At 38.2% G+C, this 20,786-nt stretch overlaps 1 protein-coding gene across 4 annotated transcripts in view; it reads left to right on the forward strand.

The window, feature by feature from the left end:
- Window positions 1-20,786, forward strand: part of PAK1 (p21 (RAC1) activated kinase 1) — a 148,216-nt gene that overhangs the window by 78,944 nt on the left and 48,486 nt on the right. For 2 of the 4 annotated variants that reach the window (XM_032356795.1, XM_032356794.1), the window contains exon 2: window positions 442-652. In XM_032356795.1, the coding sequence (XP_032212686.1) occupies window positions 463-652 (190 nt within the window). In that variant the 5' untranslated portion in view covers window positions 442-462. The remainder of the gene's footprint in view (window positions 1-441; window positions 653-20,786) is intronic. The other 2 variants (XM_032356797.1, XM_032356796.1) reach the window with 1 other exon arrangement.

Raw genomic sequence — 20,786 nt, forward strand, 5'->3', positions numbered from 1 at the left:
CTAAAGTTACAAAATTAGAGGTTGGCAAAGGGTCATTGTGTAGAATGATGTTAGTTTTATTTAATGAATGAATAAATGGAACCCAAGTGGTTAAGGAATTTCTTTAAAGCTAGTAAGTGGCACTGGGATTACTAATTAATTTAGCTGGGCCAAATTCTGCCTTTCAAACTACATCAAGCTCGTTTGCTGTGCTCTCCAATGTCTTAGGTAGAGAAAAAGAAGAATCTTGTGAATGTTCAGCAGTGCTTGGCACAGAGTAGGTATTACATCTTTGAGTATTGTTGAGTGAGTAAGACGGTAGTAGTTACAGTGTGTGGTGGAAAGGTTTGAGCTGGGCCCTCGAGGATGGGTTATATCGTTTGGATTCTTTGAAATTTTTCAACATGTATTTCCTTTTGCATGAAAATAATAAAAGAGTTATGTTGTTCTTTCTGATTTCAGTAGCTGCTGGTGGTGGTGACAATGTCAAATAACGGCCTAGACATTCAAGACAAACCCCCAGCCCCTCCGATGAGAAACACCAGCACTATGATTGGAGCTGGAAGCAAAGATGCGGGAACCCTAAACCATGGTTCCAAACCTCTGCCTCCAAACCCAGAGGAGAAGAAAAAGAAGGACCGATTTTACCGATCCATCTTACCTGGAGATAAAAGTACAGTATTTGATTTCTTTCTAACCATTTGTATGCTTAAGACAATTTTTTTTTCTTTTGGTAGCTTAAAGAGCTGTCCTTTCCTTGACTTAATTTTTCTTTAATACCTTTTTTGCCCTTAAATCCTTCCCTTGTCTTTCTTTCCCAAGGTGACTGAAGTCAGAGAGGAAATAAACTTATTTTTATACTTTATCAACTATTTCTAGCAAAATTCTAAGAAAATAATTGTGCTCTTGCTAGACTTTGTATAATCTGAAGCCATCTATTTACTTTATAAGTTATAAAACTTTTATGAACTCACAAAATATAAGAAATACTGGAGTGTCTTCATTTGGAAATGTTTTTTTCCAAGCTAGTGTCATTTTTGGAATGTCTCCTTTCTGGATTCTTGATTGCCTCTTCTTTATTCATATGTCCTCCTCTCACATCTAGATTTGGAGATTAAGTATAAGTAAGAAAGGCAAGTAGTTGCTGGGAAAAAGAAGCAGGACTCAGCATGAGGTACTAAGAAGAGGTCATACTAGGTGGGCTCATTTTCTTTTTATTGATAAAACTTCTAGAAGAATAAACAGGATTTTAAAGATTTTATTCATTTATTTGAGAGAGAGAGAGAGAGAGCATGAGCTGGGGAGAGGGGCAGAAGGAGAGGGAGAAACAGACTCCCATTTAGCAGGGAGCTGGATGCGGGTCTCAATCCCAAGATCCGGAGATCATGACCTGAGCCAAAGGCAGACACTTAATTGATTGAGCCACCCAGATGCCCTGAATAATTAGTCTTTTAACAGTGTATCTGATAAAGTCACTGAAATTGTCTGGACAAGATAGTGAAATAGAGGTTTGGGTGTCCACATTGATAAGTGATTTTTGTTTGACTCCCCAAATTGTTTATTTAAGTGGCTCTTGATGTAAGGTAAATTTCGCCATCATGCTTGCAGGGCTTTTTCTTGTGGTGTGTTGACGAAATTGGCTTTCTGTTTATAAATAGTTATCATGAGCTTCTGATTTAGGTGGACCTGATTCAAATTCTGGATTACTCACTTACCAGCTCTCTGACCTTAGATATGTCACTTAGCTCCTTTGGCTTTAGTTTCCTATCTGTAGGAAAGATTGGGATTTTCCTATCTCTAAAATTGGAATAATATTCACAGGGTTGTTGTGTGAAGATTATATGCAAATTTCCTAATTAAGTACCTTCCACACAGAAGGCACTTCATATAAGGATGTGTTCTCTTTACTCCTTTACTGAAGCTGGTAGACATAGCTAGTAGACTATATGATAAAATCAGAATTGGGATTCTGAAATAGTAGGCCAAATATAAGAAGCACAATGGCGAATTGCAGAAAGTACCCTATGTTGTAGAAAAATATAACTGCATAGTTATAGATCACTGTAAGATGGTAGATGATAGTATCATTAACCAAATAAGGAACACAGGAAGAGGAACAAGTCAGGAGGATTGGTAGTTGGAGAAAACAGGAAAGCCTTTAAACACATTGCATTTGAGGTGAAAAGGTAATTTTAGACACTTTGCATTTGAGATGCCTTGACATAGAGATGTCTAATAGGCAGTGATATTATAGATAGGAAATAATTGTTGAATAACTGAAATGAGAACTATTGAGAATTTTTACTATTTTGGGCTTGTATCTTTGTGTGTACTTACCCTATCCCCTATTCCACCTTCATAGTGAGCTCTTTCGGGGTCTAGTTAGAAGAGAGATGGGTAAATTGCTTAGTTTTCATTTTTTGGCTAATTCATTTATATAGGAGCTGCCAACTTCCTAGATACAGGGCTATGATCTAGGTGGTGTTACCATGCCCTAGAATTTTCTCCCATATATATAGCAACTTTGTTTATCCCTCAGTTTAGGTGTGTACGCTTTTTTTTTTTTTTTTAAAGATTCCACATATTTATTTGATATATTCCACATATTTATTTGAGAGAGGGAGAGAGATCCCAAGTAGGCAGAGAGATAGGTGGAGGGGGAGGGGGGAAGCAGGGGTCCCCTGCTGAGCAGAATGCCCAGTCCTGGGCTCTATTTTAGGACCATGGGATCATGACCTGAGCTGAAGGCAGAGGCTTAACCCACTGAGCCACACAGGTGCCCCAGATGTGTGCTTATTTTTAACACTGTGCTTTATCAACCATAATTCTTGATCTCTGTTAAGTAAGTAGGTGTTTAGCCCAAGTTTCTACATGTAGTAAAGAGGACTCTTGAAAAGTTGAAATTATTCTTGCTGACTAGGAAGATAAGATTTCCTGCTTTGTAGATACCATCAAAATTAAAAACATTTGTGCTTCGAATTCTACCACCAGGAAAGTAAAAAGATAATCCATAGAATGGGAGAAATTTTTCTTTTTTTAAAATTTCTTTTCAGCATAACAGAATTCATTGTTTTTGCACCACACCTGGTGTTCCATGCAATACATGCCCTCCTTAATACCCACCACCTGGCTCCCCCAACCTCCCACCCCCCTCCCCTTCAAAACCCTCAGATTGTTTTTCAGAGTCCATAGTCTCTCTTGGTTCACCTCCCCTTCCAGTTTCCCTCAACTCCCTTCTACTCTCCATCTCCCTGTGTCCTCCATGTTATTTGTTATGCTCCACAAATAAGTGAAACCATATGATACTTGACTATCTCTGCTTGACTTATTTCACTCAGCATTATCTCTTCTAGTCCTGTCCCTGTTGCTACAAAAGTTAGGTATTCATCCTTTCTGATGGAGGCATAATATTCCATAGTGTATATGGACCACATCTTCCTTATCCGTTTGTCTGTTGAAGGGCATCTTCGTTCCTTCCACAGTTTGGCGACCGTGGCCATTGCTGCTATAAACATTGGGCTACAGATGGCCCTTCTTTTCATTACATTTGTATCTTTGGGGTAAATACCCAGTAGTGCAATTGCAGGGTCATAGGGAAGCTCTATTTTTAATTTCTTGAGGAATCTCCACACTGTTCTCCAAAGTGGCTGCACCAACTTGCATTCCCATCAACAGTGTAAGAGGGTTCCCCTTGGGAGAAAATTTTCTTAAATCATATATCTGATAAGGGACTTGTATCATAAATATATAAGGAGCTAATACAACAGAACAATAAAAAAAAAACTCAATTGAAAAATGGCTAAAAGATCTGAATAGACATTTCTCCAAAGAAGACAGACAAATGGCCAATAAGCACATGGGAGAGAGGCTCAAAATCATTAACTATGAGGGAACTGCAAATCAAAAGCACAGTAAGATATCACTTTATACCCACTAGGATGGCTGTAATAAAAAGATAATAACAAATGTTGACAAGGATTTGAAGAAATTGGAACCCTTATACACTGCTGGTGGGAAAGTAAATGTTAAAAACACTTAGAGAAGTCTGGCAGTCTCTTAAAAGATTGAGCATAGAGTTACTATATGACCTAGAAATAGAAACACGTGTCCGTATAATACTTGCACATGTTTATAGCAGCATTATTCATAATAGCCAAAAAGTAGAAATTACCCAGATATCCATCAACTGATTAATGGGTAAGTAAAATGTGGCACATCCATACAAATAAATATTTTATTTGATAATAAAAAGAAGTGAAGTTCTGATCCATGCCACAGCATGGTTGAACTTTGCAAACATTGTGTTAGTAAAAGAAGTCAGTCACAAAGGACCACATATTATATGATTCCATTTATATGAAATATCTAGGCAAATCCATAGGCAAAAAGCAGATGAATCATTGCCCAGGGCTATGGGAAGAGGCAGATGGGATTAGGGGGTATGGAGTTTCTTTTTAGGGTGATAAAATGTGATGACCACAGGGGAAGGGAGGGAAAACTGGATGGGAAGAAATCAGAGAGGGAGACAAATCATGAGAGACTCTGGACTCCAGAAACCAAACTGAGGGTTACAGAAGGAAGGGGGGTTAGGAGGATAGGGTAACAGGGTGATGGGTATTAACATGGACGTGTATTGGGATGAGCACTAGGTGTTATAGACAACTAATGAATCGTAGAACACTACATCAAAAACTAATGATGTACTATATGCTGGCCAACTGAACATAATTAAAAAAAGAGAAGAAAGAAAACTTAAAAAAAAAAAAAAGAAAAGAAAATGTTCTAAAATTGATTATGGGGATGGTTGCCCAGCTCGGTGAATATATAAAAAGTCACTAAATTGTGCACTATATGGATAAATTGTATCTCAGTGAATTATATCTCAGTAAAACTTGTGTGTGTGTGTTTTGTTTTTTTATTTAAAAGATGATTCCTGTCTAAAATAGCAGGTGGAACCATAACACTTAGACATCATTGAGAACTAAAAGGATGATCTTACCTACTGAATGGGAAGTGGGGGTCTGAATATCTGGGTTGTAGTCTTAGTTCTGTCATAAATTGACTGACAGCTTGGGTCAATTATTTCTCTGTAGACTTCAGTGTCTTCATCCAAAAAACTAGAGTCAAACCAGTAAACATAGAAGATCTCTCATAGTTTTGAAATCCTAAAATTAAATAAATGAGGTTATAAAGATGAAGTTGGATTGGGTTGCATGTGTAGGTGAAAAGAAGCTGGGCCATTGTAAAGTACTTTAATTAATAATAAATCTGTGTGTAGACCCAGAGATTCTACCTGGACACCCTTCACTGAGTGATCCTAGGCCAAATCTGTTCTGAAACTAAATCTCATAGCTCAAGATCTCAAACCAGTTTCTTTGTGAATTCAAAGTATAGATACAGAAAGCATAGAGTTTTAAAAAGTTCTTGTGAAATAATCTAGTTGTCTCTTTCATCCCTTAGTTATAGATTTTCTGTGCATGCCCTGAGCACAGAGGTTTCATCCGTTTGCTTTAAAGATGGCTATAATTAATGCATGCATCAAAATGAGATAAGTGAAGTTTTTTCCCCCCTTTTGTTTGGAGCCTTTGTTCAGCTTAATTTTATGCTTGTTGATATTATCTTTCAACCAATAAACATTTGTTGACCTTTCCTTTGTGCCTCACTTAGTCCTAGCAGGATTCAAAGCAGAGTTGGCAGTCTTGAATTGGTATGGCCTTACTAAAGTATTTGGCCTAGAAATAGTCTAGAACTGGACTTAGAGAACCAAGATTGAGTCCTATCTCTGACTTTTATTCTGTGATTTCTTTTCCTCTTACCAATTTATTTTAATCTTAGTATTCTCATCTGTGAAGTAGGAATAATTGTAATTCCCGTCACCCTTACCATTAGTAGGCTTTTGCCATTTCACATAGTGAATACAAAACCATTTTCTAAACTATAAAACACTACAAGTATGAGGTTTTTTTAAAAAAATGGGTAACTCACTTCTTGTTTAATCTGATGCCCACAAGTCATTTTCAGTTGAGGAGGCTGAGGTTTAAAGAAAATTAAATTGCTTGAGATCACAGCTGGAAAGTGGCAGGGATGAGTGTGGAACTCAGTCTTCCTGCAGTATTTGTTACAGCATACCCAACTATCTCTGTTCATTGTTCTCAACTCACATTACATATCTGATTCACTCATGGTGCTTTTAAAGAATAACATATGCTTAGGTCATACCCAGACTTTTGGAGCCAGAATTACCAAAGGGGTAGTTTTAGTTCTCTAAAGAGATTTGGGAAAAGAGAAAGAAGGGTCTTTGTGGCCTGCGGTAGTGGCTGAGATTTGAGCTGGCAATGGTTAGAATGTCTGTGGGCATTACCTAATGCTGACCTTCAGCAGGGCTTCAGTGTGTGCCTGGGGGAATGCGTAAATAAATCAAAGAAGCTGTAGCTGAAGTCCGGGAGTATGTGGTGCTGGGTTGCAGAATTCTATGTGGGAAAGCCTGGTACCTGTGGCTAGGATCTGGAGCCTTTGGTTTATTCTATTAAGTCATGCAGTATTTAGTTTGGAATCTTCTTCTGGCTTAATTTTCGCAACCAAAGTGGAATTCTCCAGGCTTGGGAAGAGTTTAGCAAAGTTAATTTTAAAACTGGACTACGTCAGTGTTTATCTCTCCCAAGTTTGGAGCATTTTACTGCCTTGAGCTCAGATTAGCTCAGCTGAACCAATGAGAGGTGCTTCTTAAAAATAAATCTTTTAAAAAAATAAGTAAGGCCAATGATTTGTGCTGAACCCCGGATAACTGTACTGCACCATAGGATTTGGCAGTGTCAGCCTGAATTCCCATGCTATCAGAAAGCCAAATGGAGTAGGCCAACATGGGGTTAAAATTAGGATGGGTGAGGTTTTGACCTTCTTTTTCCACTTTATTTCTTCTTGTGGTCTCTAGTTACATGACATCAGAATGATTTTTTCTTCTTTCTTCTTAGCCACAGTTTCTCTGTCTTAGTGAGTAGGTCCAGAAATCTTACTCTGAAACTTTCTTATATTAATGATAACTCATGTTTGTAAAGCTTTTAGCTTATAAAACATGTACATTTTCTTTACCTTAGTTGGTCTTCAAATTAAAAACAATAATAAAAAATAGTAATAATAACAAATAGTAACTACACAATAGTAATAACCATAAAATAGTAATAGCAATAACCAGCTACTATTTGTTGAATGCCTATTAATTACCACACAATATATTAAGAGCTTTGATGTTTGTGAAATATACCAGCCCTTGCAGGTACATAAATATTTCACTTAGTAGACAGCAAACTGAGTTTCATAGAGATTAACTAACTTTCCCAAGGTCATCTACTTAGGGAGTACTGAGTGGGGGACTGACACTCTGAAACCACTGAACAACACTGATACTCAGGCTTAATAGGTCAACAGCTTCCCCAGGGTCACATCTGCATAGTTGTAGAGCATGGAGTCTGAATTTGAATAATTGTCTCTTGCTTCTGGACTGTACTCTCTCATTCTTCTAAGTCCTCAGACACCATATAGTGTTTGAGGGCTCCCATCTGAGAGACGTTAGACTGATGGCTTTAGTGGAATTGATTTGGTTGTTTCTTTTAACATTCCAACTAATTTGTATTTAATAACATCTGTTCTATCACTCACTGGCATGTTCATGTAGTCTGCAATATGGGGAAGGCACAGTACATTCAAAAGAAGCCATGTTGGAGTTCAGGCCCTTAAAATTATCACCATTGCCCCTCCCTGACTTTGTGACCTTTGGTTAAATTGCTTTACCTTTCTTGGCTTTAGTTCTCTTATCTGTAGTATGGGTACACAGTAATACTTACCTCCTAGAATTGCCGGAAGACTAAAGATGTGAAAAATGCTATGCAAACTGCAGCCTTTTTTAGAGTTGGCAGAAATTTTGGTGGCTACTGTAACTTGCAGTCATGGTTGAGTTGTTATGACATTTACAAAATAGCAACCCTTAACAGGGTTCTTCCAAAGTAGAATTAAAGAATGATTCTGGCATAAGCTACCTTTCTCTTCCTACGTATGGGCTTGTATTTCCTGTTGGTTTAGATAGGGATAATGGGAAGAGCAGATTAAGTTATTCTGTGCACTGAGACTAAGCAGGTTTCCCAAGAAGTCTCCAAGAGTTCTCTGTATTATCTGTCAGAAGCAGGGTCCTAAGCTCTGGATATGGGCCTGGATTTCTGGAACAAATAATATATTTGAAACGGAGGCCAAAAAGATAAGTCTCTTAAAACTCCAGATCTCTTAGATACTCTTCACTTCTTTCTTACTCTAATCCTCTCCCTTTTCCCTTTTTCTCTTCCCCTGTGTTATCTAATTCACTTACATAGTGAAGCATTGATACACATATGATATTAGGAGTTGGGCTTGGCAACTAACTATGTGTTCAAGATTTTCTAAGGAAGTAACATTGTAAAATATTCTGCTTGGGGTTTGGTTCCTATTGCAGTGTTCTCAGATATTTGTTAATGTGGCCTTGAGAAACTCTCTGAACTTCTCTGGGTTTTCTCATCTTTAAAATGAAAAAATTGGACTAAATACTCTGTAAAATCATATGTGGCTCATGAGCCAGGTTTCTGTGTGTGTGTGTGTGTGTGTGTGTGTGTGTGTGTGTGAGAGAGAGAGAGAGAGAGAGAGAGATTAAATTCTAAATTTTTAATTTAAAACACAAATTTTTCATTTCACAGAAAAAATTTTTAAGTGGATTCCACACCCAACATGGGGCTTAAACTCACAGCCTTGAGACCAAGACCTGAGATCAAGGCTCTAATGACTGAGCAACCCAGCTGCCTCCAAATAACAGAAAATGTTTAACCTGAAAGTTAAATGTTTCAACAGAAGTTTAAAAAATTACAAGTTTTAAACTTGTAATTACAAGTTTTAAAATATATTGGCTATTGACAACTAAAACCCAGTAGAGAACTAACCACTATAACCTTCCCTGAACCTAAAATGAATGTGAACATATTATACCTTCTTAAAAAGGGTTTAATCCTAGCGAAATAAGTCAGTCAGAGAAAGACAACTATCATATGATTTCCCTGATATGAGGAAGTAGAGATGCAACATCGGGGGTTAAGGGGGTAGGAGAAGAATAAATGAAACAAGATGGAATTGGGAGGGAGACAAACCATCAGTGACTCTTAATCTCACAAAACAAACTAAAGGTTGGGGGGGGGGCCTGGGGGAGGGGGGTGGGGTTATGGACATTGGGGAGGGTATGTGCTATGGTGAGTGCTGTGAAGTGTGTAAACCTGACGATTCACAGACCTGTACCCCTGGGGATAAAAATACATTATATGTTTATAAAAAACAAAACAAAACAAAAACCAAAAAAACCCACAAAGAATAAAAATATATATATATTTAAAAAAAGGGTTTAATCCTTAAAATAAAAGTATTAAATTGATGACCTGTCTATAAAATATACAATTATTTGATATGGATTACCCACAACTAAAATAATTAGGGTTTAATAAATGAAGGCACGCAATAAACACATATATTTATTTTATTTATGTAAAGGTCTCTGAGAAACAAACTGAGGGTTTTAGAGGGGAGGGGGTTGGGAGGATGGGTGAGCCTGGTGGTGGGTATTTAGGAGAGCACATATTGCATGGAGCACTGGGTGTGGTGCATAAACAGTGAATCTTGGAAACTAATGATGTGCTAACATAACAATACAAAAAAGTTTTTTTTTGTTTTTTTTTTTAAGAAATGGGTAGGCACAATTGTAAATTCATTAAAAGTTAACTGTTAATTGTGAAAAGGGGATGATTCTTTTAATTAGTCCAAAAGTGGTTTTCATAATAAGTCCTAAAATGTAGAATTGATGATAGATCACTCCTGTATATTTGTATTATCAAGACAAAAAGTAACTTTGCAACAAAGAGCTATGGAATTGATTGCTAGGCATTTACTGGTGCTACTGCATGAACTTTTTGGGACTTGTTTAAAGTTTTTTTCAAATGTTCTAAAGAATTATTTGACTATAACTTAGTATTTAGTGTTTGTTGAAGTCTTACCTTTTGATGAGCCATGGTTTTTGTAGATTCCACCATTGCACTTTTACATCTTTATATAGAAAAATGCACATTTCAGAAGTGTACAATTCAGTGATACATTGACTGCATCTATGTGGCCACTAACATGACCAAAAAAAAAAAAAAGGATTAGCTAGCCACCTAGAAGCTCCCTATGTTCTCCCTTTCAGGCACTAACGTATCTCTCCTTCCCAAAGATTAACTCATAAATGATTCTGTCTATTTTTTAACTTGCTGTATATAGAATCATACAGCATATATTTGCCTTTGTTTAACATTTTTAAACAAGATTTATCTATATTTTTATATGTGGGTTAGCTCATTTTCATTGCTATATAATATTCTCTTATAGGAATATTTTCCATTGTACTGTTAATGAACATAAACTGTTCCAGCAATAGACTGTTAGGAATGTTTTCTGACCATTCTAGTGCATGTCTTTATACATGTGTTCACACATTTCTGTTGGATGCATGTACATAGTAAAATTGCTGAATCATGCAGATATTTGTGTTAAACTTTGGTTGATAAATACCAAAAATTCAAAGTTCAAACACATAGTTGTTCAATGTATCTTCCCACCAGTGGTGCATAAGAGTTGCACTTACTTTACTTGTTTTTGTCACCACTTTTATTATCAGTCTTAAATGAGGTTAAGCAGCTTTTCTATTAATTGGCCATTTGGGTATACTTGTTTTTTAATTTTTAAAAATAGTTTTATTTTTATTTTTATTTTTCTAATTTTTATTTATTTTTTATTTTATTTTATTTTATTTTAAATTTATTTTCAGCATAACAGTATTCATTGTTTTTGTACCACACCCAGTGCTCCATGCAATCCGTGCCCTCTCTAATACCCACCACCTGGTTCCCCCAACCTCCCACCCCCCCCCCCACCACTTCAAACCCCTCAGATTGTTTTTCAGAGTCCATAGTCTCTCATGGTTCACCTCCCCTTACAATTTCCCCCAGCTCCCTTCTCCTAACTCCCCATGTCCTCCATGCTATTTGTTATGCTCCACAAATAAGTGAAACCATATGATAATTGACTCTCTCTGCTTGACTTATTTCTACTCAGCATAATCTCTTCCAGTCCCATCCATGTTGCTACAGAAGTTGGGTATTCATCCTTTCTGATGGAGACATAATACTCCATAGTGTATATGGACCACATCTTTCTTATCCATTCGTCCGTTGAAGGGCATCTTGGTTCTTTCCACAGTTTGGCAACCGTGGCCTTTGCTGCTATAAACATTGGGGTACAGATGGCCCATCTTTTCACTACATCTGTATCTTTGGGGTATCTTTGGCCCTTCTTTTCACTACATCTGTATCTTTTTTGTGAAGTGCCTGGTCAAGCCTTTTGCCCATTTAAGAAAAAAAATTTTTTTATTGGTTTGCAGGAGTTCTTATTTAGATACAAGCCTTTTGCCAGTTATATATATTGCAGGTATCTTCATTTATGCACTTAATGGTATTTTTGATAGAATTTAATATAGTCAGATTTATTATTTCCTTTCTAATGCTTTCTATTTTATTTTTGGACTCTTCACCTGTTCCAAGTTATGAAGGTTTTTCTCCTATTAGAATTTTTCTGTGTTTGTATACACAATCATATTATCTGTAAATTGTGGTAGTTATGTTTCTTCCTTTCTAATCCTTCTCCCTGTGCTTCTTTTTCTTTCCTAGTTTCACTGGCTAATACCTTCAGGATTATGGTAAATAGAAGTGACATCTTTATCTTATTTGTAATCTCAGAGGAAAACCTCTCAGCATTTCACCATTAAGTATGATGTTGGCTCTAGTGTTTTTTGGTTATTAGCTTTTATTGGATTAAGGAAATTCCCGTGTAATCCTAGTTTGCTAAGAGGTTTTAATCACAATGGGAAGTAAAATTTTAGCAAATGCTTTTTCTGCATTAATTGAATTCTATACATTTTCTCCTTTATTTTAATACAGTAAATTACATTTTCTTGGTTAAAAAATTGAGATATGATTCACATACAGTTCACCATCTCAAAGTGTACAGTTCAGTGGTCTTTACTATAGTCACAAGATTGTACAATTATCACACTGCTCTAATTCTAGTACATTTCATAGCTCTAAAAAGAAACCCTGTACTTTACCATATTTCCTTCTTCTCCGAGCCCCTGGCAACCACTGATCTACTTTCTGTTTATGGATTTGACTTTTCTGGACATTTTATATAAATGGAGTCACATAATACGTGACCTTTTGGGACTGGCTTCTTTCTTTCTTGACAGAGAGAAAGAGAGAGAGAAAGATCTAGATAGAGATCAGAAATAGGCAGAGAGGCAGGCATAGAGAGAGGGAAGCAGGCTCCCTGCTGAGCAAAGAGCCTGATGTGGGGCTCGATCCCAGGACCCTGGGATCATGACCTGAGCCACCCAGGCACCCCATGGGACTGGCTTCTTTCATTCAGCATAATGTTTTTAAAGTTCATCCATACTGTAGCATGGATCAGGACTTCATTTCTTTTTATAGCTGAATAAACATTTTGTTGTATGGATGTACCATATTTTTATTTCGTTTATTCATCTGTTCTTCAGTTGAGGGACGTTTGCTTTTTGACTGTTTTGAATAATGTTGCTATAAACATTCACTTACAAGTTCTTGTGCAGACATAGGTCTTTATCAGATTCTTCTAGACTTATATTTGCTAGCCACCATAAAAAAATGTGCTAGGAGCAGCAGTCGTCCCAGACAGCCTGATGTTTGTGGCCTTGAGATATGGGCCTACCAGAATCCCGAGTTTGCTTTATTTTCTCCATGGTCTCTCCCCTCAGTCCCAACTTGTTGTACATCTCTAATAAGAGTTATTAAATTTGGTTGCCTTGCTGGGCAGGTGGAAAGCTGGGACAAAGATCACTGTTTTCTGAGCCTTTGTTTATTCTGTTTCCCTCTGGAATGTCCTTCCCCATTTCTGCCTGACCAACTCCTGTTTATCCTTCATGAGTTTTTTCAGGTATTAACCTTCTCCAGAAAGGTGATTTTCTTCACCCACCTTTATCTGTGTACCTGAACATGCATCAGTGACCTATTTACAGATTGAAGATTTGACCTCAGAAGAAGAAAGAGACTTTTCCAGGGCCATAAAGTTAGTTAATGGCAAAGAGAATACTGGATCCATCTTCCTTTGACTCATAGTCCAGAACAGATTTTTTAAAATTCCCTGACTTCAGTTTTCTCAGCAACGAAATGGGGATAATCCATGCTGTCTGGTTCTTGGAGTTGTTGTAAGGAGCTAGTGAGGCAGTGAATGTGAAGGGCTATACACATGTGAGGGAGGTGATTGTTACTTCCAGGAAGGGGTTTGCCGAGTGCCAGGTGGCTCTGTGACTATATGACTTCTCTGTTCCATCCTGCTTTCCTGCCTCAGGTACTGTGTTTTCTGCTGGTGGTCCCCAGCCAGTGAATACTCAGCCTAAATTGCACAGCACTCGGGACAAATCCTGCCAGCTAGAGTTTTGTTTTTTTTTTTTAATTTTTATTTATTTATTTGACAGAGATCACAAGTAGGCAGGCAGAGAGAGAGAGAGAGGAGGAAGCAGGCTCCCCGCAGAGCAGAGAGCCCGATGTGGGGCTCGATCCCAGGACCCTGGGATCATGACCCGAGCCGAAGGCAGAGGCTTTAACCCACTGAGCCACCCAGGCGCCCCCAGCTAGAGTTTTTTGGTTTGTTTTGTTTTTCACCCCTGTACTTCCCTTCTCTCTCACTTCAGCCAAGCCCTTCCTCTTCTTATAGTTCAGTTCTGCTCTATGTTAACCTGTTACTTCATTCATTAGTTGCTTCCAGTCAAATCAGTCAGTAGGGATCAGGGGGTATCATAAAGGTAGAAGGTTTGATCAGGTGAACTGAGTCTTATCTCCATTTGTTGCTCTCTAATGCAGCTCTGCAGATCGAGTCAGTTTACTTCTCAGGGCTCTTTCTTCAGGGAGTAGAATAACGGTCTCTAAGGTTACTTCCTAATACTTTTGGTGTGTTCTGGAATAAGTTATTCTGTGTTGGGTCCTCAGTGGAAGATTTGGAAGTTGAACAATCATAATTACAAGCCATGATTATGCTTCTTAAGAAGCTTACATTTTAAGGAAAGGGGTCTTTAAAATAGCAAGGAACCATACAAGATAGGAAAATGCATGATGGTGTGGCAGATTTATTGTCTTGGGAATTAACAGAGGGAGGAAGTTCAGGAAGAGAAGTAGGACTTAAACCAGTCTTTAAAAGATGACTGAGAATTTGACAGGGAGATTGGGAGGAAGAGCATTCTAAAGCAAGGAAAACAAAAAGTGAGCAAAAACTTGGAGGTAGGAATATGGCAGGTATATGCAAAGGTTATGGGGCAAAAAGTATCCTATGGAAGCCAGCTTCAGCATTACCCTGTTTTTTCATGTGTTAATTGATTTCATTTCCTTGGGGCTCTTTTCTATAGACTGCTCATCCTCTGAGCCATTCTCTTTCTGTGTCTCCATTACTGGAGTTTCTTTTGTATTGACATCCCATGCCTACGATGGTATATTATATACTATATTAATAATATAAATTAGAAATAATATATAAAAATAGAAGATATGTAAGTGTAAAATAAAAACCTAAGTAAAACATAAAAATAACATAATTGTTCTTCCATACAATTTTTTTCATTTTATTTTTTTTCAGTGTTCCAAAATTCATTGTTTATGCAGCACACTCAGTGCTCCATGCAATATGTGCCCTCCTTAATAACCCCTACCAGGCTCACCCCCCCCCCCCCCAAACCCTCTGTTTGTTTCTCAGAGTCCACAGTCTCTTATGGTTTGTCTCCCACTCCGGTTTCTCCCAACTCACTTCTCCTCTCCATCACACAATCTTTTAAGGGACTAGATTAGAGGAAATTTAGGAACAGTAAGCAATCCAAAGTCATGTACCATGTCCCATGCATTCTAGCTATGAATAAGACAGATGGACTTATGTCATTAATGACTGCTTAATTTGGGCCCTGGTAAACTCTTGGCCTTCCCTTTCTAAATGCAGCTACTTCTGGAAGGGAAATTGCCAAGTGCATAAATAGCTTAAACCCCAGCAGTTGGCACTTTGGCAAATAGTTCTTAGTAAGACGCTGAAGAGAGAAACTTTGTATCAGACTGGGGTTCAAATCTCATTTCTTACTAGCAATGTGAGCTTGAGCAAATTATTATTATTATTATTACTTAGTTTCCTTATCTGTAAAATTACAGTAGTAATAATCTATCTCATAGGATTTTAAGAATTAAGGAAAATAATGTGTGTTATGGTATCTTATATATGGTAAGTTCTTACTCAGTGTTATTTCCTTTCCTTATTTTACCAAAGTATGTTTCCTTGACTCAATTTGAAATTCTTTATGGGAGATAACAGTAGAATGTAAAGGGCCTTGGCTTTGAAGCCACACCTTTTGAATTTCAGTCACTTGTCTACGGCCATACCACCCTGAACGCGCCCGATCTCGTCTGAATTTCAGTCACTTCAATAACTGTAGGCAAGTCTGTGCTTTAATTTCCTAATCTACAAATAAAACTTGCCTCTCAGGATTGTGGTATTTATATGAGATGATGTGATTGGAGTACCTACTAAAAACTGTGAGGTGCAATGTCAGGAAGAATCTAGCTACAGAGCTTTGAGAGTATTCATCTTTCTGTTTTCATAGACTTATGGATTGTAGAAGCTGGAAGGGTCCTTATAATCATCTAGTCCATTCTCTCCATTTTCAGATGAGAAAGCTGAGAACCTGGACTATGTGGTGTGTAGGGGCAAAACTGGCCTGGACTCTGGACCTTCTCGTTCCTCCCCTCATCCTCTCCCATCCCCCACCCCCCCATTTTGCTGCCTTTCATCAAGATTATCCTGGGTCTTTGGAGGCATTGGGACTTCAGAATTTCTTTTGGCCAGTGTGCTGAGCTCCTACAGAGCAGGGTTTTCAGACAGGACTGAGGTAGCTGGGTAATAAGGATTGTGAAAATTCACAATTTTCACACCTTTACAAGGTCTGACTTTACAGGTCAGACCTTGTAAAAATGAGACATTTATTCCTGTCCTGGAGGGAATTTCCTGCCTTCAACAAGATTCTTTAGACTCTTGCCAGGTCAAGTTACGTATTTGGTCATTTGTTCCTTTATTCATTTGCTGTTTTGTGCCAGATGTGTGCTAGCTTTTGGGGATCCATGGTGAATTGGATATGACCACTGCACTTGGGACTCAGTCTGGTTGGAAAGTAAACCTAAAAAATAGGCAGTTACTATAATGGTGCTGTAGAAACAGAAGAGAGGGTGAAGGAATGCCCAACCATGAGATCAGGGAGGACTTCAGAGAAGAGATGATCTTTAAGCTGACACCCGAAAAGGGTGAATTAAAGGCTGAGGTAACAAGTGAAGGAAAAGGCAAGGCAGAATTTATAAGCAAAGGGTGTAGTTTGAGAAAATGGGAAGAGGTGTGAAAGAGCTCATCATGTTTGGTGACATAACTGGTTCAGTGTAGCTGGTATAGAAACATATGAAACATAAATAGCGGGAGGTAAGAAGAGGTACAGAGCATCAGGAACTTAAAAAAATAGAGCAGTTTTAGGTTCACAGCAAAATTGAGGGGATGGTACCCAGTATACCTTGTATAACTGTATACCTCCTGCCCCCACACATGTACAACCTTCCCCACTATTAACATCATATACCATGGTGGTGCATTTTATTAATCAGATTGTTTATCTCTTATTGTTGAGTTTTGAGAGTTCTTCATATATTTTGGATAATAATCCTTTATCAGATATATCTCTTGCAAATATTTTCTTTTTACTTGTGGTTTGTCTTCTCATTCTCTTGATTCTCAAACTTTTGTATGCACGTCAATCATTTGGGATCTCATTAAAATTCAGATTCTAATTCAGTAGGTCTGGGCTGGAGCTTGAGATCCTACATTTCTTTTTTTTTTTTTTTTAATTTTTTAGAGATCCTACATTTCTAATGGTCTCCCAAGTTTTGCTGATACTGGTTTGAATAGCAAGGTTGTAGATCACCCTGGCTGCTGTCTGATTGAAGGGGACTGGAATGCAGGTGACTGGTTATTGTCAGAAAGATCCAAGGCCATAGATAACAATGCCTGAAATAGAGTAGTGGCAGTGAAAATGGAGAAGTGGATAAATTTGATCACTATATAGAACAAGAAATTAGTAACCTGGGGACTGAATGGAAGAGCAGTGGGGGAGAGAGAGAAGAGAGCGCATAATCATGAGCAGCAGTAGTCCATTAAGAGGCAGCGCCGTAGAATAGGAAGGCTTTGGGACTGGGAGCCTGAAGACTTTAGTTCTGATTCCAGATCTGCTTCCAACTTGCTCGTGACCTCGTGCAGGTTACTTAACTTCGTGGAACCCCTGTTTCTTCTTCTCTCAAACGGGCACCATAACCACTGCTCTGCTCAACACACGGTTGTTTGGAGGCTCTAGTGAAGTAATAAATGTGAGAGTGTTTTGTAAGCATTAAAGCATGACTCAGATGAAGGTGATTATTATGAAATGTAATTCTGTTTTAAAGTGCTGTAAGCTGTATTGATACTTTCTTTGCCCTATAGGGATATGTAGTGTGGTAGTGAGGCTCAGACAAGTCGACTGGGAAAGGCAATACAAGTGGATCATATATTTGCAGTCCAGCTCTTCTTGAACACTGGGGCCTTAGCTATGGATTTGGGAGTCTATTTTAGTTCACAGCTGTATTTGAAAAAAAATTTATTTTTTTATTTGAGCGTAGTTGACACAAATTACTTTCGTTTTAGGTGCACAACACAGCAATTCAACAAGTCTATATGTTATGCTGTGTTCACCACAAGTATAGCTATCATCTGACACCATATGGTGCTATTACGATACCATTGACTATATTCCTTATGCTGTGACTTATTCATTCCATAACCAGAAGCCTGTGTCTCCCACTCCTCTTCACCCACCATGTTGCCTGTTCCCCACCCCCCGCCAGGCAACCATCAGTTTATTCTTTGTAATTATAGGTTTCATTCTGCTTTTTGTTTGTTTGTGTATTCATTTTTTTAGATTTCACATATTAGTGGAATCATATGGTATCTGTCTTTCCCAGACTGGCTTATTTTACTTAGCATAATATCCTCCAGTCCATAGTGTTGCCACAAATGGTACTGTCTCATCCCATTTTTATGGCGGCAAAGTATTCCTTGTGTGTGTTTGTGTGTGTGTGTTTCCATCTTTCTAATCTATTTGTCTATCAGTGGACACTTAGATTCCTTCCATATCTTGGCTATTGTAATAATGCTAATAAATATAGGGGTGCATGTATCTATGCAGATTAGTGTTTTTGTTTTCTTTGGGTAAATACCCAGTAGTGGGATTACTAGGTCATATGATAATTCTATTTTTAACTTTTTAGGGAACCTCTCTACTGTTTTCCACATTGCTGTTTGTACAATCCACAGTTGTAAATTGTACCAATTTACATTCCTACCAACTGTGTACAATATTCCTTCTCTTCGGGGCGCCTGGGTGGCCCAGTGGGTTAAAGCCTCTGCCTTCGGCTCAGGTCATGATCCCAGTGTCCTGGGATCGAACCCCACATCAGGCTGTCTGCTCCGCAGGGAGCCTGCTTCCTCCTCTCTCTCTCTCTGCCTGCCTCTCTGCCTCCTTGTGATCTCTGTCTGTCAAATAAATAAATAAAAATCTTAAAAAAAAATATATTCCTTCTCTTCCAGATCTCCAGCAACACTTGTTATTTCTTGTGTTTTTGATTTTAGCCATTCTGATAGGCGTGAGGTAATATCCCATTGTGGTTTTGACTTGCATTTCCCTGATGATTAGTGATGTTGAGCATTTTTTCATGTCTTTTAGCCATCTGGATGTCTTCTTTGGAAAAATGCCTATTTGCATCCTCTGCCCATTTTTTAAATCAGATCGGTATTTTTTGGAGTTGAGTTGTGTAAGTTCTTGTATGTTTTAGATGTAAACCCCTTATTGGATATATCATTTGCAAATATTTTCTCCTATTCAGTAGGTTACCTTTTTGTTGATGGTTTTCTTTGCACAATAAAGCTTTTTATTCTGATGTAATCCTAATAGTTTATTTTTACTTTTGTTTTCCTTGCCTTAGGAGACAAGGGAAAATGTTAGAAAAACGTTGCTATGGCCAGTGTCAGAGAAATTGCTGCCTGTGCTTTCTTCTAGGATTTTTGTGTATGGTGTTAGAAGTGGTGTAGTTTCATTCTTTTATGAAAGAATATAGCTGTCTGGTCTTCCCAGCACCATTTATTAAAGAGACTGTCTTTTCCCCATCCTTTTTTCTTGCTGCCTTTGTCATCAATTAATTGACTATATACATATGCATTTATTTCCAGGCTCTCTATTCTGTTCTGTTAATCTGTGTGTCTGTTTTTGTGCCAGTACCTTACTGTTTTGATTAATATAATTCTGCCTATACTTTTAATCTGATCTCTAAGGATAGGCTCAGAGAAACCTGGCATTCCGCCTTGTCTTACCCCCAGCCAAGTTCTTAGGTACTATAGTGAATTCTTTTATTTCATTTGTTTTTTTTTTTAGAGATTTTACTTATTTATTCATTTAAGAGGAAGAGCGAGAGAGCGTGCTAGCGAGCACATGAGCAGGATAAGGGTCAGAGAAAGAGAGAGAGGGAGAGAAGCAGACTGTGCTGAGCACAGGGTCCAACATAGGGCTTTATCTCAGGATCCCAAGATCATGACCTGAGCCAAAATCAAGAGCTGGACACAACTGACTGAGCCACCCAGGTTCCCCTGTGGTGATTTCTCTTAGATGTGAATTATGGGTTTTTTCGGAGCCTTGCTGGTATATGATCCTGGGCATTTCTGGGAGGGAAAATGTCTTGTCATGGAGCCAAGGATTTGGGGCCTTGACTTGACAGTGTGGAACATGACTTCCATAAGGAGAAAACTGGTAGTTTCATCGAGAGATTGGTAGTGGGGAAGACCAGAGACTTAGGGCTCCTGGGCTTTCATTGCTGATTTGCCTTACAGAGGGGTTATTCTGCAACATGGATCAGACTGGAGGAGATTATGCTGAGTGAAATACGTCAAGCAGAGAGAGTCAGTTATCATATGGTTTCACTTGTGGAGCATAAGGAATAACATGGAGGACATTAGGAGAAGGAAAGGAAAAATGAATTGGGGCAAATTGGAGGGGGAGAAACAATCTGAGGGTTTTGGAAGGGAGGGGGTGGGGGGTTGGGTGAGCTTGGTGATGGGTATTAAGGAGGGCACGTATTGCATGCTGCACTGGGTGTGGTGCATAAACAATGAATCTTGGAACACTGCATCAAAAACTAATGATGTATTGTATGGTGACTAACATAACACAATAAAAATAAAGAAAGAAAGAAAGAGGGGATATTCTGGTTTTGCCTCTTAGACCCGTGAGCTTAAATGGCCAGTGTCTAATATTTTTAGGATAGACTTGTCACTGAAACTCAGCAATGATCAAGCAAATTATTAAAAAGAAGCACTTATATTTCCTTACCTATAAAATGCAGATGTTAATATCTATTTTATAGGGCTGTAAGAGTATTTGGTGACATGATGCATATAAAATTCTTAGCACGTGCTTGGCACATGGTAAGAGCTCAATAAATAGTAGCTTTTGCAGTTAGCCTCTGAACCCAGTTCCCCCAGGTATGTGTAGGAGTTCCTGGGAGTTCAGACCAGATGGCCTCCTCCCTAGAACA

Source organism: Mustela erminea, chromosome 9 (assembly GCF_009829155.1).
Source record: "Mustela erminea isolate mMusErm1 chromosome 9, mMusErm1.Pri, whole genome shotgun sequence".
NCBI classification, from domain to species: domain Eukaryota; kingdom Metazoa; phylum Chordata; class Mammalia; order Carnivora; family Mustelidae; genus Mustela; species Mustela erminea.